Source organism: Sparus aurata, chromosome 22, assembly GCF_900880675.1.
Source record: "Sparus aurata chromosome 22, fSpaAur1.1, whole genome shotgun sequence".
NCBI lineage: Eukaryota > Metazoa > Chordata > Actinopteri > Spariformes > Sparidae > Sparus > Sparus aurata.
The window spans coordinates 30,913,020-30,937,981 of record NC_044208.1 but is presented as its reverse complement, the minus strand read 5'-3'; the positions used below and the strand labels follow the sequence as shown (position 1 = coordinate 30,937,981).

The following is a 24,962-nucleotide window of genomic DNA, read 5'->3' as shown; positions in this document are numbered from 1 at the left end:
CTGATGACCTCATTTTACATTAATGTTAATTACTGATATAAACACAGAAAACAGTGAAGCCTCTTTGTTCGGAAGAATGAAGAAGGAAACAGGAAGCGGGTCGTGTTCAGATGTGCAGTAGAGGACCGGAGGACTCGAGGACTCTGCAGGTCCAACACCACCAGCCATCACTCACAGTCCAGATCAAAGTTGTGCTAAGCTACATGACTTGCAGCTCCGCCTTCTCTGATCAGACTTTCAAGTTCAGGGTGTCTCATAAAGTCCAACATGAAGAATCTGAAGAAAGGAAGTCCACTGTAGTCATTTTGTCTGAGCTGCAGGTTTGTTTTCTTTCTGATTCAACACAAACCTTACATTTTAACATCCGTACAAGTCAATGAGGTCAGTGACATCTTTGTCCAGTGAGATTAGGACAGGTAAGAACAGTAAAGTCATTTCTGGACTCTGAGACTCAGGTGAGACAAGAGTTACAGGCTGACAGTTTATTTTGTACCTCGAGCAGGAGCAGAGGAACGTTGACGGCTAGATTTGGAAAAAAAATGCCTAAATGTTTTTTATTGTAACCAAAGTTGCAGACATTTATTCAGATCAAGTGTTCGTCTGTCCCTGAAACCATCAGGCAGGGGAAGGTGTGAACACCTCCAGGAGGATGACTCAGGTGTTCACCTCCTCTCTGAAGGATCTGTAGATGTGTTGGCTTCTAGTGTTTCTCCATCATGTCCCATAGACTTCAATACAGCTGACACCACAGTCTGAAACCACAGTGACGTGATGAGCCTTCATTCTGTTTTAGGTTTCCTGTTTTATTTCTAATAATGTTCATCCTCAGGTGTCATGTTGTGTTACTTCCTTCCTGTGTTTTCTCACCTGTGTTTTAAATTGCTCGACTGGTTGGTTAGAATCTGAAGTTAATTAATGTTCTGTGTTGTTCATCAACAGCTCACACTGGGGTTAATTCAGTGAAATAGTTTGGAGTGAAGCAGCTGTCCTGATGAATCCCGAGCTCCATCAGAGCCATCCAAAAACGTTTATTTCAGAAAATGAAGTTTAATTCTGTTTCCTCCAAAAAATTAGATCCCCCTTCATTATTAGGATAGAGTAAGATATTACAATAAATGAATAAATAGTTCTGTATAGAACATATAGATAACAATTAAATCCCTACATGCATTTATGGCTAATGTAACAACAGGCTTCAGCTTTTATAATTAATAAGATATCATTTGTCAATAACTGCGGTTTAGGCAGATAAACCCAGCGCTGAAACAGGTGAAGAAGAAGAAGAAGAAGAAGAAGAAGAAGAAGAAGAAGAAGAAGAAGAAGAGGTCACAATACATGCCCTAAACTCTTTTCTGAGCTTGTTGCCATGGCAGCCACGTTCAGCATGCAGCTACAGCAGATCAGTGATGTCACGACTCCGTCTGTCATCAATACATTAATGAACAGATGAATGAGAGCTCAGTTTAGTTTAATTACATTTTAAATGTATTAATGAAATATATTCAAAATAAAATAAATCTAATTCTTTATGTTTTATTGTCAGAAAGATCGTTGTGCTCGATGTCAGATATCTGATGTGAGGATTTCCTCCTGTCTCTTTGGATGATTGCAGATATTGATCCAATATAAACACACGTTTGATTTTAAGACTCATGGGAAGTAATTATTCGAACAGTAGGGTTAGAGTTAGCTCATTCTGTCCTCCGCACACATTAAATACAATACTTTTAAAATGTGTTGTTTACATTCACTAAAAAACACTTTGTCAGGTGATCACCTGCAGCGCCTCACTGACCTCAGACCAGCACGATTGTTTACTGTAGATGGAAGCAGACATTTTGTTTTACAGTCTTCACTGCCTGATTCAAGATGTGCTGATATTATCACTAAAACTACAACATCTGTTTTCTTTTGTTTAACTATAAAATGTCAATGAAAAATCAAATCAGATTCTGTGTAGGAACCATTTTCTCACCAGTTCTGGTTTGATATATAACATCTGACCCGGGGCGGTCCAGACCACTCCAACACTTGATCTATGTCCAGATCTCAAACAAGTTCCGGAACAGACACTGGACCAGGTTCTGTTTTAACAGCAATCTATGACATTTATAGATGTAATCTATATTCACATTTATAACAGAGCTGTGCTGTTATCACACAAACATCAGGAGAACGTCATTACATCACAGAACTGGAGTCACAGTAACGTCCGTGACGGCTGGTACCGTGACCTCTGACCCCGCCCACCCGGCGGACGTGTTAGAGGACAAGTTTAACGGTCTGTGTGTTCATCTGTCTGTCTGCAGCTGGACACGGACACGGACCGGACCTGAAGTCCACTGATGTGAGGTGAGTTAAAGTGAGTTAAAGTGAGTTAAAGTGAGTTAAAGAAGTTAATTTAATGGCAGTTTGACGTCAGAGTCCCGCCGCTCAGCACGGTGAGGATCAGTGCTTCATGTCTTCGGAACGCAGTGAGTTTAAATCTGTCAGAGTTAAAGTTCAGAGTTCATGTCAACAAATCTGTGATTAGAAAAGTATTCTGTGATGGTGAAAAGTTCAGTTCCGCTGTGCCGAACTTCGTCTGAAAAACAGTACATTTAGAACTCTATCGATAACAAGCGTCGGTAGCTCTCCATTCATTTGAACGGAAAACAGCTCCTGAATCATTATTGACCACACTGCTATTCGGCATGTATTAAATCAGTCACACAATCTGATGTAAGTGAAAAGATACTGCTTTTGTTTTGTACTGCTGAATCAATCTTGAGCGTTGATGCAAACCACCGCGTTATAGACCGAAACAAAACGGACGTTTAATAGAAATTAAAATCGTTTTGATGAATCCTTCCCATCCCGAGTTCAGCAGAAGACTGTCCGTGTGTCGACATTATTCAAATCTATATTCTGCTGTATGTGTGTTTCTGCTAAAATGCAGAGAGACATTAAATCCAGGGAGTTTTGAAGGGAGTCTGGTGTGAGTCTGCTGGGTGTGTCAGAGAGCAGCAGCACCTCAGCAGCCTCCGATAACACACTGATCAAACACTGCTGAGTGACGTCACTCTGCTGTCCTCATCAATCACTAAACATGAACTTTGTCAGGACTCAAAGTCAATTTAATCAGTTTTCTTCTTGCTCCCAAATGTCACATTTGTGCTTCTTCTAACTTCAGTGTTAATATGTGATCCTGTTAATATTAAATGTTATTCTTCATTTTGAACACAAAACAAGGATTTTTATAGATAATCTGAGTTTTAAAGAGACTTTAAATAGTTCATCTTCTAACACTCTTCTTGATGGTCTGATAAGATATTTATATTAATTATATTTCTGTTAGAAATACTGAAATATTCTCACTGTGTTTATTTCACAGGTCTGTTGATTTATCTCAGCTCAGAAAGTTAAATTGAGCCTTTTGATGTTTTACAAATGTATTTAGGAAATAGATATTCATTGATCGTTCATTAACTGATCACATCATTGATCCTCATATTTACATATTTATATATATATAGACACAGTTTAAAGTAGAGAAGTACACAAAGTATTCTTCTCTCAATACAGTCTTTAACTTCTTTATGGGAAGTTCAACATGAATAAATAAAGTCACTATTGTTATCATTGATATTATTATTATTGTTGGTATTATTAGTAGTATTAGTATTTATAATATCATTATGAGACAGCAGGTTTTCTCAGCAGAGTGATTATCAGAAGACAAGCAGAGAGTTCAGCTCCATCACGGCTGGCGTGAAGGAATGTCTCCACCCACTCCATCTGTCGTCACACCTCACTCACACTCACACACACACACACACACCTCACACACACACACACACACACACACACACACACCTCACTCACTCACACACACACACACACACACACACACACACACACACACACACACACACACACACGCCTGAGAGGCATGGCGCTGGGCCCGTTTCAGCGCACAGTTTCCTGTTTCTTGCCTTCAGATCCAGATTTGGTCAAACGTTTACCTTCACAGCACAAACTGCTGTTTCAATGATCATGTGTATGATACTGATATCAATACTAATACTAACTGATTCTACTCTCCATGACTGGGTACTGAAATGAAGCCATGACATGAGAAGATTTTAGATTACTACACGAGACCTGAGCGGCTGAACTCAGACACCAGGACTGTACAGGACTGGTGATGCATCAGAGTCTGAAATCTACAGAACAGTTTAAAATTAAAGTTCCCATCAGACCATGAATCACAAGTGTTTAACTTCTAACCTCTGACCTGCTGTCACTGTTTTAGATAAAGCACAAAACCAGCAGAAACAAAATCAGTTAAAGTGCCAACAGACTGAGACAGAGACTCCATTATACACTCACATACCATCAGCACAATGTGTGTGTGTGTGTGTGTGTGTGTGTGTGTGTGTGATCAGCTGATGTTGTTAATGTCTCTATCAGCATTCTGCTGGTTAAAATCTGTGACTCGTTCATGTTCCACATTCTGATGAGTCTCATTAAGAACACAAAACAAAACATGTGTACCATGGTCTGGGGGGATACTCGATTCTGATTGGCTGCAGGGTGTCCATTAACCCCTGATATATGGACACCTACTAAGTAGTTCCAGTCAAATTGTCTGTTCACCGCTGTAAATCAATGCACTAGCTGGCGTATCAAGTCTTAATATTTTATTTCCAGCACTGAGTTCAGTCCGTCAGTCCTTCAGTGTCTTATCCTCTGAACACCACAGGGTGGCGACTGTAACACACAAGCTGCAGAAAGTTCACTTCCCCTCTAAACTTACTGATACGCGAATAATCTCACATCCCGTTCGCTGTTCAGCTCTCTGCTTCAGGCTGCGGCCACAGTAACGTTACACACAGCCGGTCATTTGTTCGTGGAAATCTTGATATTGATTTGGGGACAATGACATGACTGGTTAGCGAGCTAATCGTGTTAGCTAGCATACTGTCAAATTATATTTACTGTTTGTCAACTGTACGCAATGTTATTGACTTTGAATCTTGCTAGCATAGCGTTAGCTTTCTGGCTCATGGCTGAGCGGACTAGAATATCTCCCGTTGCCAAGTCGTATCTATGGTCCGTCCTATTTACTGGAGGAGTGAACTACGTCTCCTTTGCATAAGAACCTTACGGGACGGTAATGATTGTTCCAGGTATTAGTCAAACCCTCAGGCGTTACCAGGGAAACTTAGTTATGGCTTGTGAAAAACTTTATATTTTGATTGTAAAACGCATGAAAATGTAAATTAATGGTCTTAATTTCTTTTCTTTGGCAAGTGACCATGGTATAAGCAGGATAATGCCCTTCGAGGTGTCCATAATCAGGAGTTAATGGACTTCGTTGGACGGTTCTTAGGCCTCCGCGTCGGGCATTATCCCTTACATAAATATGTATAAATATATACAAATATAACATATAAATGTTCTCCAGGAATCAAATAAAACTGAGTGGAGATTTATCACGTACACTTTTTATATCATCAGTTTTTATTCATGTGATTATTTCATTTCATAAGGTTATTGTTGTGTAGTCGTTGTTTCTTAGTGTTTGTTGACCAGATGTCCTGTCAGTTCAGGGGACCAGGTCTTTGGGACGTTTGATATCACAACTGAGTAGTCTGAGACCAACAGACAATAATCAATAATGAAGAACAATAATTCTATCACTCTCTAACAGGTGGAAGCTGTTTGGTTATTTCAGGATCAATACAAACCTTCCGTCTCGTCTCTGCAGCTTCTCGTCATCATGGCAGCCAAAACAAAATGGGAGGCAGTGAAGGAACGCATGACAGGAAGTCCCGCCCACGACCCTGACGCTGAGCTGGAGGCAAATCTGGAGAACGCCGACCCCGAACTCTGCATCCGCCTGCTGCAGGTACAACGCTGCTCCCTGGTTGACACTGCAGGATGGACTTCCTGTCCCTGACTTCCTGTCTCTGACTTCCTGTCTCTAACCTCCTGCCATCCTGACGTCTCCCTGTCCCCTGCAGGTTCCCACGGTGGTGAACTACTCCGGCCTGCGGCGTCGGTTGGAGGCTAGTGATCAGGCGTGGATGGTGCAGTTCCTGGAGCTGCGGGGTCTGGACCTGCTGATGGAGGCATTGGAGCGACTGTCCGGTCGCGGTTGCTCTCGTATCACTGACGCTCTGCTGCAGCTGACCTGCGTCGCCTGCATCCGAGCCGTCATGAACTCGTCTGAAGGACTGCACTTTATCCTGGACAATCAGGACTATGTCAGGACCTTGACCCACGGTAGGTGCATCAGGTCATCTTCCATTGGTCCCTCTGTTGTCTCCATGGTAATGAGTCTTCACTCAGGAGGACATAAGAGACCCTTTCTGTCAACAGGAGTCCATCCTACTTCTGTGGTTCCTGACTCACGTTTCATGTTCTCTGTTCCTATTGGAGACACCTGACCTGTGCTCACCTGTCCTCACCTGTGTGTCCTCAGCTCTGGACACGTCTAACGTTATGGTGAAGATGCAGGTGTTTGACCTGCTGGCAGCTCTAGCTCTGTTTGACCCTCTCGGACACCACCTGGGCCTGGACGCCCTCGACCACTACAAGGTGAGCTACAGCTGACATCCACCTTCAAGGAACAGTCACCTGCTCAACACTTGAAGCAGCTGGAGACTTGATTTAAAACAGAAACATCAGATGTCTCCGTACAGCTCGTCTGCTGTGATCACAGTCTGCAGGAGAGAACACATCACAACCTGATCTCAGACCAGATTTACACCTTTATTAACATGACTCCTTCACTGCAGTGCATGTTAAACCTTTGTTATCACTTGTATTATTTCAGTTTTAATCACAGTAGCATTCCCATGGATGAAGATATGTCACTGAGCTGCCACTATCACTGCGGACTCTTTATATCTGTTACACTCTTAGAGCCTCAGTAAACCCGCTCACAGGTCCACTTCATACTTCTCTGTTATTTTGCACATTTTGTTCGTCTTAAGAGCTGAAAACAGATATAAACAGATGTAAATCAAACATGTTCTGTCAGATCACAGGTCACTGCAGCACGTGTGAATCCAACTGAAACCAGAGAGAGAAAAATGCTTGTTATCAGAAATCAGAGGGAGTCAACCAGCAGGGTGTGACTGTAGATAACACTCAGAACAAACACCTCACAGAGCTGTTCTCAACTTCGCCCAGGCTTGTTTATCCTGCTCTGAACCCAGAACTGAGGCATGATGGGAAACTGTCCCTCACCTTCATCATGTGGGCAAGAACCCGCCCGTCGTATTAAAATCTTCCCAAAAATGCAAAACAAAAATAAAACATGCTCCTCCTCAGCTGAGGAGGAGCATGTTTCATGCTCAAACACTTAGAAGTGAGGGGTTGTTTATAGACATTTAAACTTTGAATGAACCTGTGAGATGAAGCTTTATACATGTGTAAATATTTGAAGTGAGCTATGATTTCAGCCTGACTCTCAGAGGTAAACACTGAAGTTGTCCCTGGTTGTGTTGTTGTTGTTTGTGTGTTTGTTCAGATTGTGAAGAAGCAGCAGTATCGCTTCAGTGTGATCATGAACGAGCTCCACAGCACCGATAACGTCCCGTACATGGTGACACTGATGAGCGTCGTCAACGTGCTCGTGTTTGGACAGAAAGACCTGAGGAAGAGAGAGCGAGTGCGACAGGAGTTCATCGGTACAACATCACTGACGACACTGACACACCTGACTAATAATTATCGAACAATGATATATTAAATATAATAACATTTATAATCTGAACAACAGTAATAATACAAGTTATTGAAATCATTAAAGGAAGCTGCAGAAGCCTGAGTTCTAGCAGCAGGCGAAACACTCGTTTGGCAGAAATGAACGAGGCAACATGTACAATTCATGCTTCAACACGAGATTTCAGTCATTTCCATGGTGACCAGATGTCTCCATACAGTGACCAACGGATTAGATTGTGTCTGCAATAAAACAACATTCTTCAAGATGTCCAGCGACTTCTTTTCAGGAAAACTCGTGAAAAGTGTCAAAGTCAGGCTGAGGTGAGGTGTGTAGGATGAGTTTAGAGTGAAGTTGCTGCATAGGATGAGTTCAGAGTGAAGCTGCTGTGTAGGATGAGTTCAGAGTGAAGCTGCTGCGTAGGATGAGTTCAGAGTGAAGCTGCTGCGTAGGATGAGTTCAGAGTGAAGCTGCTGCGTAGGATGAGTTCAGAGTGAAGCTGCTGCGTAGGATGAGTTCAGAGTGAAGCTGCTGCGTAGGATGAGTTTAGAGTGAAGCTGCTGCGTAGGATGAGTTCAGAGTGAAGCTGCTGCGTAGGATGAGTTCAGAGTGAAGCTGCTGTGTAGGATGAGTTCAGAGTGAAGCTGCTGCGTAGGATGAGTTCAGAGTGAAGCTGCTGCGTAGGATGAGTTCAGAGTGAAGCTGCTGCGTAGGATGAGTTCAGAGTGAAGCTGCTGCGTAGGATGAGTTTAGAGTGATGCTGCTGTGTAGGATGAGTTCAGAGTGAAGCTGCTGTGTAGGATGAGTTCAGAGTGAAGCTGCTGCGTAGGATGAGTTCAGAGTGAAGCTGCTGCGTAGGATGAGTTCAGAGTGAAGCTGCTGCGTAGGATGAGTTCAGAGTGAAGCTGCTGCGTAGGATGAGTTTAGAGTGAAGCTGCTGTGTAGGATGAGTTCAGAGTGAAGCTGCTGTATAGGATGAGTTCAGAGTGAAGCTGCTGCGTAGGATGAGTTCAGAGTGAAGCTGCTGCGTAGGATGAGTTCAGAGTGAAGCTGCTGTGTAGTCTGGTGGTTCAGCAGCAGATACTTCTGTATCACTTGCCCTTTTTAAACAGCGTCTCCGCATTATCTCCAGAGCGGTGGTTCGCCAATTCTCCGCCGATGGTGATTCACACAGAGCAAGCATCTCCGCCTTCACGTGTGTAATTCACACAGAAAGCCGGCGCTGCGGCTCCTAAAGAGGCGTGATGGTACACGTCATGTTGATGACGTTGGTGTTTCCCCACGTGTTCCCCCGTTAATCCAAAACCCCCGGACAGTTTATAATCATATGGATGCTGTTATAATGTGTAGTGATTGAGATCCTGACCCACCGAACATCCTGGAAAGTGACGGAGTTATGTTTTTCATGCTAAATTACGTAATTATCCATAATCACCATCAGTAAACAGGACGCTGTCTGACTCCCTCACTCGCGGGGACGGAGGCTGTTTTCTGAAGCACAGTTCACTGAAGTCTCGGTCCGGAGGGCTGACGGTCGCGGTGATTTATTTTCTTCATAAACACTCGGTGAGTTAAAGTTTTTTGCCGGTGACAGACGCTGTTTTTTGAGCGGAAATGTGAGGAAGAGTCGGGAGGACGGACAGGAGGACAGACGCTTCTGCATGTACAGCTGTTGTATTTGTTTTCTTCATATAAGTTGCCAAAGACAGTTACAGTTACTACATTACTTTTGTTCGGTCCTGTAACGTTGCTTTGTGGGGCATTTCTCTGTATTTAGTTGAGTGAAGGACCTGTGCAGTTATCAGACTGTCAGACCGACACGCCCTCGCTCCACACCTCTGGATTATCCGTTCACACTGGGACGGCTCACCAATAATGCGGCCCTGATACTACCTCCAGAGGCGGATCAGCGCCGGAGAGAAATTTCCCCCCTCTCCGCATCTGAAACTTTCACACAGAGGAGGGTGCGGAGAATTGAAGCAGGATCTCCGCATGCAAACGGCAGTGTGAAAGAGGCTAATGTCAGGTGGCAGCAGGGAGAACAGACTGTGGCTGTTGTCTTTTGGGATCCATGGGCTCTGGGCTATGTCTCAGGAGCCTCTAGCTTTTCACCTGCTCCAACTCAGCTCCACCTCTGCTCCACCCAAGTAGACAGGTGTGTGTTTTTAAAATCAACAATCAGCTCCTTATTATAATGACATTGAGCTATCATTGTTCTGTGTGCACGTTGTTTACATCTACATTGAGGGCATTTAGCCAACACTTTTGTCCAAAGCGACTTACAATAATTACATTTGTCACAATAAAGAAACCACAACATCACCATCGATAGAGTAAAAGTTCATCAAGGATAGTTAAAGTGCATAAGTGCTGTGATTACAGATGTTTACAGCCAATGACATTGGTGTCACCCTCATAGTTAACTAAGAGTCGCCCTGATGTCTGGGAGGGCAGTTGTGTTGTACACAGGGAACAGCACAGGGCGGAGCTTCTGTGTTGAGCACTAACATAGAGAAGATGTTACGCCAATCAGAACTCTCTGGGGTCTGATTGAGAGGAAGTTGCACGGTGATTAGTTTCCAGTCAGCTTCATGGTGAGATTGAGTTGAATGTTGTGCTGAAGTCAACAAACATCCTGATGCAGCTGTCCTTATTCTCCAGCTGTGTGCAGACTTAGTGAAGGGCAGTGAATATGACATCCTCTGTGGATCTGTTGGTTCTTAAAGCATACTGGTGAGGGTCCAGGCTGGCAGTGATGTTATTTTTAAGTGCTGGAGAACCAGTTTCTCTCACACTTGATCAGGATGGTGTTGAGATCCACAGGGCGTCATTAAGACCTGACACAGCAGATGTTCAGGAAGAGGAACGATGGAGGCCGTCTGGAGGCAGGAGAGAACAGTCTGCTGTCAGAGTGACCTGTTGAACGTGAATAACATCAGTGAGCTGATTGGCTCCTGGTTTGAATAGCAACCAGAGATGTTATCAGGACCAGCAGCTTTACTTACATTCACTCAGCAGGATTTCAGTGACGGAGGCCAGTCTGCTGCATTTGGAGCAGATCAAAGACTTCTCTCCACATGGTTGATGTTTATCCTTGAGGTCAGCAGGTGGTTGTGATGTCATTAGTGAGTCATGTGATGTCATTACTGAGTCATGTCCGGCCCGTAGATCAGTGAGAACATGTGTTCATTCTATTGTCTTGGAGATCGACAAGCAGATTTTCTGACTGCCATGTTTGTTGCTTTAGGCCTGCAGCTGCTGGATCTCCTGCCCAGACTGAGGTACTGATCAGGTTTTATCAATAATCAATAATCAACATGTCCGTCAGTCTGTGACCTTCATCTCCGTCTGTCTCCAGAGAGACGGAGGACGAGTACCTGAACATCCAGTGTGATGCGTTTGAGGACTCTTTGAGAGAGGACGAGGAGGAGTTGGAGAGACTGTATGGAGGCATCGACATGAGCAGCCACCAGCAGGTGTTCAGCTCGCTGTTTACTAAGGTAACCTCCACCTGCAACACCTGCAACACCTGCAACACCTCCACCTGAAACACCTCCAGCTGCAATATTTGACTTAAAACTCTTTTTGTAAAGACGACTGCATCTCCACCCTCCCTCTCTGTGAACCTGTCCTCCACCCTCCTTCTCTGTCCAGATGTCCAGGAGTCCATCCTCGGTCCAGCTGCTGTCCATCCTACAGGCCTTACTGTTGGTGGATCCAGACAGAGCTGACGTCTGGTTGGCTCTGGAGCTGCTGGCAGACCGGGCCACCCTGCTGTCTCAGGACCGTAAGTCAGATCCTCTCTTGTGTTGAGATAAGAGAGGTGTTCATGGGTGCACATGGTTCTGATGAGTTGAGACCTGATCTGGGATGTAATTCACCTCCACAATGTCTCTTCTCTTTGTAGCTGACGTAGACCCTGCAAACCGTCTACTGGAGCGGCTCCTCCCCCAAAAGTCGCTCTTAGCCAATCAGCGGATCCAAACCATGGACAGGGCGGTGCAGACTCAACTACCAGACAGACCTTCTGGCCAATCAGAACACATCATCAAAGACCCCTCCACATCTGACACTTCAGCAGCATCTTCTCAAGCTCCTCCCCTTCCTCCTCCACCTGCCTCACGCGAAGTGGGGGCTCTTCCTCCTCCTCCCCCTCCCTTACCTGGCATGGGACCTCCTCCCCCTCCTCCCTTACCTGGCATGGGACCTCCTCCCCCTCCTCCCTTACCTGGCATGGGACCTCCTCCCCCTCCTCCCTTGCCAGGTATGGGACCTCCTCCCCCTCCCCCTCCTCCCTTACCTGGCATGGGACCTCCTCCCCCTCCTCCCTTACCTGGCATGGGACCCCCTCCCCCCCCTCCTTTGCCAGGTATGGGACCTCCCCCCCCCCCTCCTCCTCCAGGTGACATCATCGCAGCTCAGGTGGCTTCAGGTCTGGGAAAGTCGTATTACAGTCACACCCCTCTGAGTAGCCCCACCCCCTGCCCCACCCTCCGGATGAAGAAGCTGAACTGGCAGAAGCTCCCGTCCAGAGCCTTGGCAGGTGAGTGAGTTATGCAGTCCGTCCTTTGTGGACTGGGTCAGGTCCAGGACTCTGGTATTCATACGTCTGTCTCTCTGTAGCTCAGCAATCCTTGTGGACGTCGGCGTCTACAGATTCAGTAGAACCAGATTACTGCAGCATCGAGCAGCTGTTCAGCTTCCCTCCAACTGAGACCAAGACCAGAACCAAAGTCAAGACAGAGCCCAAAGAGGTCTGATAGTCTCCTCTCATCCTGCAGCTAATCAGAGTTCAGAGTTTTTTTGGGATTGTTGCGGGCAAAAATCCTTGATTATGCGGCACGTTTTCTTAAAAAATGCGATGGAATATGCGGGATATTTATGCAATTTTATGCAATGAAATTGCGGGAACTTGCAAAAACTGTGGTTTGATGAAAAAGAGAAAAAAAAGTGATTCCCCCAACACCCTGTTCTCACTGGGCTACTACCTTAATGTAAAGAGTCATTTCTTATTACTTCCTATGATAAGCAGCTCACTACATCACAGAAAGGAATATTTTAGTTCTCATCTTGTTTTATTTCAGACCTTAATAAACACATGGCTCAAACTTACAAAACACTGATGAGTCAAACAAGTTCTGTAGCTTTACAAAAGGAATATGCTACAACTTCTGTAAAAATGAATAAATAAAATATAAAAAAATAAAATGTGTGCATCCTGTTTTACAGAGGCAGCTGTACAAAACAGACATCTTCTTGTGCTTCCAATGCACAAAGTGCTTCTCTTACTGTACCGTACATTTACATACTAATATACTTACAACTGTAAGGTTTTTGAAACTAGTATGATTTTTTTGTTGGCAAATGAGACTGATTTGCAGGCTTCATCATGGCTTTATCGCGGGGTTGCAGCTTTTGATGACGTTCACGTCGCGTAATTACGTCACTTCATAATGTTCCCATGGCAACAGGGGAAAATGGCTGCTCTTGTGTGGAGTAAACGCAACATTTTTCAACTTTCTGATAAGATTTATGTGACTTTTTTGCAACGAAAAAGCAGGGATTATGAAATCATGCAAGCCCCGCATATTTTGCGCGGAAATCGGCAATTTATGCGGCGAAAGTGCGGCGTATTTGAAAAAATGCAGCCCCCGCATAAATATGTGGACTTTGACTGATTATGCATTGAATTATGCGATCGCATAATCGTGTTTTCTGGAGGGACTGTATAGTGACATGTTGGACAGACAGGAGCATGAATATATTTCTGTCCTCAGATTTCCTTCATCGATGCAAAGAAAAGCCTCAACCTCAACATCTTCCTGAAGCAATTCAAATGGTGACTAATGCCTCTGTCTTACCTGTCATGTCCCTAACATATCACCTGTCTTTAACCTGCATCACCTGTGCTGCTAGCTTTTGTTTTAACCCTAACCCTCACATGTCCATTTATGTGTCCTCTTTGTCCATAACCCGCCTCTCACCTGTCCTTTTGTTTCCCCCTAACTGTCTCACCTGTACTACCCATCTTCACCTGTGCTGCACCTGGCCTTTTATCAGTCCTGGTTCTCCTCCACCTGCCTCAGGTGCATCCCTTCCCTTGTCTTCCTCTCTGTGTCTTCCATCTGAACTTCACACCTCACCTGTTCTTTATCTGCCATACCTGTCCCTCAGCCATTTTCTTTATCTGGCCTACCTGTTCATACCTGTCTTCCTTGTCATTTACACGTCTTATCTGCAGCTCCCATGAGGACTTTGTGTCTCTGATCCGGCGAGGAGATAGGTCCAAGTTTGACGTGGAGGTCCTGAAACAGCTGATCAAACTGCTGCCAGAGAAACACGAGGTCCGAGGTCACAGTGACACTGACACACCTGTCCTTCATCTGCACTACACCTGCCCTACACCTGTGTTCTACCGGTCCTTTAACTCACTCTTCATGTCTTCTTCCTGTGTGTTTTGTCTTTCATCTGGATTTCCTTCACTTGTCTGTCATTCCCCTACCTTTGCTGCTTCTGTTTTACCTGCCTTACCTTCACCTGGCAATGACCTAAAATTCACTTCTCATTTGTGTTTCACCTGTTCTTTTCTTAACCCACCTGTGATCTGTCATTCACCTGTCTCATCTGTCCTAAATGTGTTCTACCTATCACCTGTTTCCCTGTCCTGCCTGATATTTACCCATCTTACTTGTCATCATGTGTTTTATCCGTCTCACCTGTCTCTCAGTCATTGCTCCTGTGCTGCACCTATGCTTTTTCTTGCCCACCTGTTGATGACTCATCCTCCTCCTCGTCCACCTGTCCCTCCTCAGGTGGAAAACCTGAAGTCTCACCTGGCAGACCGGGACAAGATGGCCTCAGTGGATCAGTTTTACCTGCAGCTGCTGGACGTATCCAGGTAGGATAACGGCACCACCTGCTGCTCAGATAGAATACTACAAATATGCCTAGGCCAAAAGTCTTATACTGTGTGTGTGTGTGTGTGTGTGTGTGTGTGTGTGTGTGTGTGTGTTGTAGTTACGCTCTGAGGATTGAGTGCATGTTGCTGTGTGAGGACAGCAGCTGTGTGTTGGAGACTCTGAAGCCCAAAGCTGAGCTGCTGGACCGAGCCTGCCACAGTCTGTACACACACACACACACACTCACACACACACACACACACACACACACACACACACTCACACACACAATCTGTCACCGTTGCATTCTGGTGAATAGTTGTCACTATAAGAATGATATAGCAAACAATTAAAATGGTAATGTTTAAATTGTCGTGTATGATCTGTTGTGTCTCACTGTGTTGTGTGTGTTGTGTTATGTTGTGTTGTGTGTGTGTGTTCAGGTGTGAGGGAGAGCACTCGTCTGCCCAGCTTCTGTAAACTCATCCTGAGTGTTGGAAACTTTCTCAACTATGTGAGAATCTTCACACAATATATAAACTCTGAATTTACTATATGCACTGTATATACTGTGTATACACTGTGTATACACAGTGTATACACAGTGTATATACACAGTGTATACACTGTGTATACACTGTGTATATACACTGTGTATATACAGTGCATATACTGTGTATATAACCTCACTGAAGATACCTGTGATGTCACTCGTTGTCTGTGATGTCATCCTGTGATGTCATCATGTCAGGGGACTCACACGGGTAACGCTGAAGGTTTTAAGATCAGCACTCTGCTCAAACTGACAGAAACTAAAGCCAACAAGTCCAGAATCACCCTGCTGCACCACATCCTGGAGGTAACACGCTGCTGCTCTCACTGGTACTGATGTTCTGTGAATGCAAAGGTTTTTAAATTTTAATGTTTTTGTCCGGCAAATGGGGAAATTTCTTAAATGTTAAATGTTATAAATGTTTGTGTGGTCGACAGGAGGTGGAGCAAAACCATCCGGACCTGCTGAACCTGCCCGATGATCTGGAGATCTGTGAAAAGGCTGCTGGGTAACTTGTCAAAGACTAAACTCTTTGTGACTATCTGTTGGACGGATGTTGGACAGGTGTGTGTTTGTGCCTGCAGGTTCAGTCTGGAGTCGATTCAGTCTGAAACCAACGCTCTGATCAAACAGCTGAAAAACGCTGAGAAGAAAGTTTTGTCTTCGTCGGAGGACGTGAAGGAGCAGTTCCTGTCCACCATACAGGTACTGCGGAGCAGTGCGCCCCCTGCTGGAGGACTTCTTCTTCTTCCCTCGTTTTCTTTTACTGTACTGAAATCAGAGGCTGTGTCCAAAATCACTCACTACTCCCAACATAGTGCACTACATAGTGACTACGCCATTTTGTAGTGCTGCCCGAATCTCTAGTGGGAATTATTAAAACCTATATAGTGACTCAAAGTATCCCACAATGCATCGCATAAAGTAGTGTACAACCGATGGTCACTAACCAAGCAATATTTACCATCATGCATTGCGCTGCGGACAAACTAACGGAGGTTTCAATTTACGTTTCAACTGTGCGTCAGTAGTGATGTCATTAACAGTATAATCCACTATGTTGGACTCCCTATGTAGTGACTAGGGAGCAGGAACGCATGGGTGATTTCGGACACAGTCAGAGCATGTTGTGACCTACTTTGTGTTTTCTTCTTCTTCTGTGGTGTGTTTTCAGGAGGGCCTACAGGTGTGTGAGCAGCTGCAGCAGCTGCTGTCCTCTGTGGAGGACAAGAGGATGGATCTGTCCGTCTACCTGTGTGAGGACAGCAGCAGTTTCTCCATCGACGAACTCTTCAGCACCATCAAGACCTTCAGAGGACTGTTCCTAAGAGCTATCAAGGTGAGCAGCCAGTCAGAGAGCAGCGTGGTCAGCAGCTGATCAGAGCGCAGCGTGGTCAGCAGCCAGTCAGAGAGCAGCGTGGTCAGCAGCTGATCAGAGCGCAGCGTGGTCAGCAGCTGATCAGAGGGCAGCGTGGTCAGCAGCCAGTCAGAGAGCAGCGTGGTCAGCAGCTGATCAGAGAGCAGCGTGGTCAGCAGCTGATCAGAGGGCAGCGTGGTCAGCAGCCAGTCAGAGAGCAGCGTGGTCAGCAGCTGATCAGAGCGCAGCGTGGTCAGCAGCTGATCAGAGCGCAGCGTGGTCAGCAGCTGATCAGAGCGCAGCGTGGTCAGCAGCTGATCAGAGGGCAGCGTGGTCAGCAGCCAGTCAGAGAGCAGCGTGGTCAGCAGCTGATCAGAGCGCAGCGTGGTCAGCAGCCAGTCAGAGAGCAGCGTGGTCAGCAGCCAGTCAGAGAGCAGCGTGGTCAGCAGCTGATCAGAGAGCAGCGTGGTCAGCAGCTGATCAGAGAGCAGCGTGGTCAGCAGCTGATCAGAGAGCAGCGTGGTCAGCAGCTGATCAGAGAGCAGCGTGGTCAGCAGCCAGTCAGAGAGCAGCGTGGTCAGCAGCTGATCAGAGAGCAGCGTGGTCAGCAGCCAGTCAGAGAGCAGCGTGGTCAGCAGCTGATCAGAGCGCAGCGTGGTCAGCAGCTGATCAGAGCGCAGCGTGGTCAGCAGCTGATCAGAGCGCAGCGTGGTCAGCAGCCAGTCAGAGAGCAGCGTGGTCAGCAGCTGATCAGAGCGCAGCGTGGTCAGCAGCCAGTCAGAGAGCAGCGTGGTCAGCAGCTGATCAGAGCGCAGCGTGGTCAGCAGCCAGTCAGAGAGCAGCGTGGTCAGCAGCTGATCAGAGCACAGCGTGGTCAGCAGCTGATCAGAGCGCAGCGTGGTCAGCAGCCAGTCAGAGAGCAGCGTGGTCAGCAGCTGATCAGAGAGCAGCGTGGTCAGCAGCCAGTCAGAGAGCAGCGTGGTCAGCAGCCAGTCAGAGACAGCGTGGTCAGCAGCTGATCAGAGCGCAGCGTGGTCAGCAGCTGATCAGAGCGCAGCGTGGTCAGCAGCCAGTCAGAGACAGCGTGGTCAGCAGCTGATCAGAGCGCAGCGTGGTCAGCAGCCAGTCAGAGAGCAGCGTGGTCAGCAGCCAGTCAGAGAGCAGCATGGTCAGCAGCCAGTCAGAGAGCAGCGTGGTCAGCAGCTGATCAGAGGGCAGCGTGGTCAGCAGCCAGTCAGAGAGCAGCGTGGTCAGCAGCTGATCAGAGCGCAGCGTGGTCAGCAGCCAGTCAGAGAGCAGCGTGGTCAGCAGCCAGTCAGAGAGCAGCGTGGTCAGCAGCTGATCAGAGAGCAGCGTGGTCAGCAGCTGATCAGAGAGCAGCGTGGTCAGCAGCCAGTCAGAGAGCAGCGTGGTCAGCAGCTGATCAGAGAGCAGCGTGGTCAGCAGCCAGTCAGAGAGCAGCGTGGTCAGCAGCTGATCAGAGAGCAGCGTGGTCAGCAGCCAGTCAGAGAGCAGCGTGGTCAGCAGCTGATCAGAGCGCAGCGTGGTCAGCAGCCAGTCAGAGAGCAGCGTGGTCAGCAGCTGATCAGAGCGCAGCGTGGTCAGCAGCCAGTCAGAGAGCAGCGTGGTCAGCAGCTGATCAGAGAGCAGCGTGGTCAGCAGCCAGTCAGAGAGCAGCGTGGTCAGCAGCTGATCAGAGAGCAGCGTGGTCAGCAGCCAGTCAGAGAGCAGCGTGGTCAGCAGCTGATCAGAGCGCAGCGTGGTCAGCAGCTGATCAGAGCGCAGCGTGGTCAGCAGCCAGTCAGAGACAGCGTGGTCAGCAGCTGATCAGAGCGCAGCGTGGTCAGCAGCCAGTCAGAGAGCAGCGTGGTCAGCAGCCAGTCAGAGAGCAGCATGGTCAGCAGCCAGTCAGAGAGCAGCGTGGTCAGCAGCCGATCAGAGCGCAGCGTGGTCAGCAGCCAGTCAGAGAGCAGCGTGGTCAGCAGCCAGTCAGAGAGCAGCGTGGTCAGCAGCTGATCAGAGAGCAGCGTGGTCAGCAGCTGATCAGAGCGCAGTCAGCAATCAAAATAAGTGTTGATAATCATAACCTCGTCGTCGATGTAATCAGTAATTGGATGATATGGATCGTATTGATGATATTGATCTTGTTGATGATGATTTTGGCCGTCAGGAGAATGAGAGTCGTCATCAGCTGGAGAAAAGGAGGAAGCAGCAGGAGGAGGAGAGGAGACTCAGAGGAGACACCACCAAGATCAGTGAGTCAAACACTGTAATTCCTCCTTAAATCTCCACCTTAAAGTCAGTCTGAAGAGACCGACACTGACCTCTGACCCCAGCAGGTCATGTGACCGTCAGCATGTTCGGTTCTGTTTAAGGGAACTGCAGATGACTTAAAGCAGAAGAAAGTATTTATAGGACCAAAAACATAATTCATTATTTCACGACTGAATCTCATCAACAAATTATCTCAGATTCAAGTCTGATGTCATCAGTGTCGTCTTGTGTTCTCCAGTCAGGAAGGACGTCCCCAACCAGGGCGAAGGCTGCATCATCGACAACCTGCTGGCTGAGATCAGGAAGGGCTACAACCTGAAGAAGACCAGAACCAGAGCTGAGAGGGGCAGCAGAGTCCACGGTGAGCTGGACTGTAGTGGACTGAGCTGGACTGTAGTGGACTGAGCTGGACTCATTTTTGGGTTTGTGAATGTGTTTGTTCTCTGCATCAGATCATCCTGCGATCATTCAGAGGTCACTGGCTGTGGATGAGCCCGACTCTTCTGTTTTCAGCCAATCAGAAAACACTGCAGAACCACCAGAGATCCAGATCCCATCAGATCCTTCAGCTGAAACCAGACGAGAACCAGCTTCAGCGGAGTTTGATGCCACAGAGACCCCATACCCCTCTGAGGCCTCTGCTGCTGCCACTGGTGAGGATGAGGACCAGAGCCAGACCAGAGTGCAGGACTCTGAGGTGGACTCTGGTCTAGACCTGGACTCCAGACAGCGAAGGAACGAGGAGTCTGAGTTTGAAGAGATCACATCGTTTGAAGCAAGAACACTAGAACATAACGATGATCCAGGTGAACCAGCAAAGAATTCCAGCTCCAGACCAACAGGTAAAGTCTGATCCTGATCCACCTGAAACAACAGGTGGAGAGGGACTTTCAAAATAAAAGCGTAGTTGTTGTGATGATGAACTGGGTCATGTGTTGGACCTGCAGGAGCAGACGGTGGATCCAAACCCAAAACAAAGAGAGGCTGTGTGTCACAATGAGGTGAGTCCAGGTGAGTTCACTGATCCTGCACCTGAGTTCAGTCTGTCAGGTTCAGAGAAACCTTCCTCCTTCCCTCAGGAACCCTCCTGCATCACGACCAGAACCAAGAATCAGGAAACAAACATTTTACTTTCCATTAGTCATTGCAGCCAATCAGCATCTGTGTTTCTGCTGTTTTTATTGTTTCACCTGCAAAACATAAGATAAACAAACTTCCTGTATGAAATACTTCCTCTGATTGGCTGAAGAGCCTCGAGGTCTCACAGGTCAGAGTCTTTATGTGACGTTGCTGACTTTAACTCAAAACGGAGGCACCTGATTGGTGGAGATAACTGGAGGGCAGTTTGTTTTGTTTCCTTCTCATTTCTTCTTCTGTGGTTCTTCCAGATGACCAGAGGAGGACTTGTCTCCATGGCAACAGGAGTGTCCGAAAGACAGAAACATGAAAAAATCCATTCAGCGTGTTTAAAGTTAGAACGTCACACTGACGGCTGATTGGCTGCAAATGTTTATCTGGGCAGCTTTTTAACAGCTTCTGTTTCTGAAAAATTAATTCACTGAAGTTAAATGAATTATTAAGATATGTGAGTGTTGATGTGCCATCTGATCGGGACTGATGTGGATGTTTGGACGAAGAAAAACATCAGAGATAAGAAAAGATGATTATTAAAGTGATGAAGCTGCAGATCATCATCATCATCAGTTTATCAAACGGATCAATGAAATGCAGACGGATGATTTGATGGTGAAAGCAGAAAACTGATGAATGAAATAAATATTGATTTGATATTGACACCTTGTCACCTTTGTGATCGTCATATTTTCAAAATAAAAGCCTGCAGCTTCATCAGTAGAGAAAATGTTCACGTTACAGAAGACAAATCATTTTATTTTGAGATAATTATCTGGTTATACTTTGATGATGTCACAGGTTCCAGATGTTGTGATGCTGCATTTTCTTTGATTCATCAGATTCTTTTATTGTGATGGTGTGTTTCCTGTCACAGTGAAGCTCTGAAGAGTTTTTAGTTTGTTTGGAAAGTTCTGCGTGTGAACTGACGACCAGACGTCTCCAGGACGTTATGACGTCACATCAGACTGAGTCTGAGCTGGTCCAGAACTGGAACCAGACTGTGTTCTGTGTTCACGGTGGCTCAACAGACTGAAAACGGTTTATTCTCCCATGATGCATTAAACAAAGAAAATAGAGACATTGTTTTTTAAAACATGAAAAAAAATGCAGTGAACCAAAAATAAATATTGAATTTTAACAAAAACATTTTGATGTGTTTGAAAATTCAGTGTTCTGAAGTCAAGTGACATACTCTGTGTGTGTTTGTGTGTGTGTGTGTGTGTGTGTGTGTGTGTGTGTGTGTGTGTGTGTGTTGGTAGTCGGGGAGCCAAAGTCTCAAAAATGGGTTGAACCTGACATGGTCTGCCATACTTTTTATTTGTGTTTTTTCTGTTAACTTTGACCTTAAGAACCAATAATTGGAGGGTCTGCTCTGCTGGAAATATCGCAAAAAAAAAATGTGGCCATTTTAGTGCATATATACTATATTTTTTATCAGAAAAATTACCCTCAGTGGGTTGGTTAGGCTGTCAATAAATGGATTCCAGATACACAGAACACATGTGCTGACAACATCCACTGAAAAAATAACTCTTAAAACACATTTCTACATGATTTTGCATCAATTTAATGCAAAAAAATTAGGCGTTTTCTCACTTTTTTCCAATATGTTCATCTTTACTTCATTGGCAATCAATTATTCCTCCAAGTTATGACATCAGTCAATATGCCATTCTTTTCACCAAACAGTATACTCATTCCACAGAAAAAAATATAAAAATCCAACCAAAATCAACGGATCTGTGGAGATTTCACTAGTTGGCGATCGACAGGCTCAGAACCTCAATAGAATTTCAGACATATTAGTCTATTTGCCAGCCCATAGAGCCCCATTGTGAACCTAGAAATGTTGAGTGCACCAAAGTTATATGTTAGAAATGTACAGTATGGGTCCCCAGCATTAAGAAACTGCCGGATGCTAACTTGCATATGTTTGGCAATTTGCATAATTAGCATTAATTATAGCATTAAAAATATGCCTATATTGGCAATATTTCAGCAACTGCTTGGTCGATTTGGACAATATTGGCATAGTTTTGGGGGTTATTGAGGATGCGGAATCCATTTCTGACATTTTCAAAATTCGAAATGGCAGTTTAAACCAAAAGTGGCCATATTTTAACCCCCAGTGGACCAATTTTGATGCATTTCAGAATCAAGAGAGCACAATGTCATTGGTGTTAATGTTGAGATGTAATACTTCTTCAAATTTCTTCAGTTCTGCTTGTGTGTTTTGACTGCACAACTTTGTGTCATTTTCGCTGTGGTTACTGCGTTGGGCAGAATACTGGCTGGACGGAAAGACGGACGAAACAGAGCTTTTTATATTTGGATATGTTGGGACCAACAAATGAAGTAATTCATTGTGGCTTTCAAAGTGGAAAATTTTCTTTTTCTTTCTTCACACCGAGATGAAAAATTGAGGTTTGAGCTACTGTTGGTCAGGGTGACAGACCCCCTGCTGATCAGGTAGTCAAAACCCCAGCGCCTTCTTTGTTCGCTCTCTCTCACTCAACGCCCTCTACTCCTTTAACTTTGGATCTTCAAGGGCTCCTCTCCACCTCCCCCCACAGGGCTGCCTGCCTTCTAGATCCCTTCTTCTGGGCCCAACAAGCTGTGGAGAGCTGCAAGCTGCATTGGCAGCAGGCCCAAAGAACTTCTCCTCACTGCAGCGACGAGGTCCTGCCAATCTGAGGATCTGAGGAACACCAGGCAGGTTAGCACCGAGCTGCTATCCTTACAAAGGAAAGGAGCGACCAGTTTCCTCCTCTGCCGACTTTCATCAAACCTTGCACAGCAAGAACAGCATTGTTCAACATTGGAACTAGTGATGGGAACGGCAGTTCTTTTTACTGTACTGAATCTCTAGAATCCGTTCATTAAAATGATTCGTTCAAAAGATTCGTTCACCGAATCCTTCAGTGCGCTCCAACTCCCTGAACTGATAAGCAGCCAAACGATCCGTCATTCAGTTCATGATTCAGCCCTGAGGTTCACTTTCACTTACTGAGGGACGGTGCGTTCACGGACTATAGTACACAGTCATTCGCGGGAGACGCAGCGCTGCTTTGGTATACATGCACTAAAATTATTACACGGTGAAGCAAGGTGTCCTTTGTGCACAGTAACATCACTTAACATGATGCTACATGGATGTTAGCAACACAGCGCTAATTTTAGCAGTACGGTTACTGAACATGAATCAACTCCTCTGCCCTGAGTGACTGACTGAGTGACACAGCGCCACTTTCAGCACAGTACGTGAACGTGAATCACGTCCTCAGCGACAGTTCTCTGTATGCAGTAGGTTTGCGAATCATGAACGAATCACAGCGTGAACGTGAATTACGTCCTCACAGCCACTCCCCGCCGGCATGCTCACGGCTGAGCTCAACCGAACTGACAAAGGAACAAATCAGTTCATGAAGTGTTTACGTTCACTTTCTTCACTTAAAAGATTCCTTCGTTCGAACGACACGTTCGCAACCAACACAACACTAATTGGAACCCCAACCTTCTCCTGTAACCACCAGCACCTTTTCTTCAAAGACTGGTAACGCTGAACTGGGCTTAGATAGCATAGCATAGCAAGGCTAAGCACAGGACTTTAAACCCTGGTTGATGTGATGCACGTGTTCAATTTATGTGTTTGTTCACTGTCTGTTTTTGGTGTTATTGTGAGCTATTGGTAGTTGCTTCCTAGGCGGCTAATTGGACGTCAGTCATACAGACTCAGGGTCTCTGCATGCAACTAACCATCTTCTATAACCTGGCTTCATGTCACACACACACACACACACACGTTCCTTGTGGCTAGAGCATATCACACCCACATGTGATATCAGTCAGACATTTACGTCACCAGCAACAACAAACTGCCTCCTCGGCATTCCAGAAAGATGGCGTACGAAGAGCGAGACGAAGCTACATCTTTGTACACTTCGTATATGGTGTACATGATAATTACACACACTAGATGCACAATGGTGCTCTTTCTTGCAGTGATCAGTGGTGGACAGTAACGGAGTAAATTTACTTGAGTACTGTACTTAAGTACATATCCAGAGGATTTGTACTTTACTTGAGTATTAGATTGGTACTTATTACTCTTACTTGAATACATTTCCAAGACAAATATTTTTACTTTTACTCGAGTTAATTTTTAGGAAGGCTGAAAAGTACTCGTTACTTTCAGGTCTGCTCTTTTTTTTTTTTTTTTTCTAAAATACTATTGGACACAAGCTGTGTTTGTCAAAGAAGGAAACCTATCACAGTGCACGCTGTAGTTTTTTGTAAAGCGGTGATTCTCAACCAGTGGTCTGGGGACAACATTGGTCTCTGAGGGGGTTCCAGTTCCCAACTTAGCTAAATGATAGAGAGTTAGTTGGACGGTGCAGGTTCATCTGGTTACAGTTTTAATGATTGTTAATAAACATCTGCAACATCTGCAACATCTGCTGTCCTCCTGTGATCCCATTCATTGTATTAGTTTTTATAGGTGTTTCTGCAGGCTTTATATAACATTGTGGTTCTAAAAGCAAGCACATCAGTGCAGGTGGTTTCAAAGAGTTAAAAGCTCCTTAAATTCATTTAGAAAAAATTATAGTAATTCATTGATGTGAAAAATAAGAAATTTACTCTTACTTTTACTTAAAGTAAATTTAAAAGCATGTACTTTTGGATACTTAAGTACCTTTAAAAGCATGTACTTTTGGATACTTAAGTACCTTTAAAAGCAAGTACTTTTTTACTCTTAGTAACATGTTGACTGAGCTACTTTTACTTGTAACGGAGTAAATTTTGACCAGTAGTATTTGTACTCTTACTCAAGTACTGGGGTCGAGTACTCTGTCCATCTCTGGTGGTGATTTCGGAGGAAAGGCGCCGCTGTCCGTCTACTTCCGGCTCACAACCCTGGGAAAAAAATCTTGAGCCTGCGCAGAACACAAAAATCCGATCCAATCTGATAGAACATATATCTAATGCAAATTGGATCATATTATTTATCATAATTAATATTTATCTCAA

The 24,962-nt window shown here is 45.4% G+C and overlaps 1 protein-coding gene across 7 annotated transcripts; it reads left to right on the top strand.

Moving 5' to 3' along the window:
* Window positions 1-2,243: 2,243 nt before the first annotated feature.
* On the top strand, window positions 2,244-21,078 carry LOC115573523 (inverted formin-2-like). 7 transcript variants are annotated; one of them, XM_030404316.1, is made up of 24 exons: window positions 2,244-2,352; window positions 5,696-5,893; window positions 6,009-6,270; window positions 6,470-6,585; window positions 7,523-7,682; window positions 10,965-10,998; window positions 11,076-11,217; window positions 11,372-11,504; window positions 11,625-12,260; window positions 12,341-12,471; window positions 13,495-13,556; window positions 13,959-14,061; window positions 14,530-14,615; window positions 14,735-14,835; window positions 15,060-15,130; window positions 15,368-15,475; window positions 15,607-15,677; window positions 15,754-15,874; window positions 16,344-16,508; window positions 18,697-18,781; window positions 19,039-19,161; window positions 19,253-19,642; window positions 19,748-19,801; window positions 20,189-21,078. In XM_030404316.1, the coding sequence occupies exons 2-23, from the start codon at window positions 5,765-5,767 to the stop codon at window positions 19,798-19,800; spliced, it is 3,282 nt and encodes a 1,093-aa protein (XP_030260176.1). In that variant the 5' UTR covers window positions 2,244-2,352; window positions 5,696-5,764; the 3' UTR covers window position 19,801; window positions 20,189-21,078. The 7 variants fall into 7 exon arrangements, with proteins under 7 accessions (XP_030260176.1, XP_030260173.1, XP_030260175.1 ...); XM_030404313.1 differs by having other exon boundaries at window positions 19,748-19,811; XM_030404315.1 differs by having other exon boundaries at window positions 2,248-2,352; window positions 5,753-5,893; window positions 19,748-19,811.
* Window positions 21,079-24,962: the final 3,884 nt, after the last annotated feature.

What these genes read in the sequence shown, in the direction of transcription:
- LOC115573523 (XM_030404316.1), top strand. Translation starts at nt 5,765, where the DNA reads ATGGCAGCCAAAACAAAATGGGAGGCAGTGAAGGAACGCATGACAGGA. An exon ending in TTGGAAACTTTCTCAACTAT is followed by an intron (nt 15,131 to 15,367) that starts GTGAGAATCTTC and finishes TCATCATGTCAG; the next exon opens with GGGACTCACACGGGTAACGC. An exon ending in TGCTGCACCACATCCTGGAG is followed by an intron (nt 15,476 to 15,606) that starts GTAACACGCTGC and finishes TGTGGTCGACAG; the next exon opens with GAGGTGGAGCAAAACCATCC.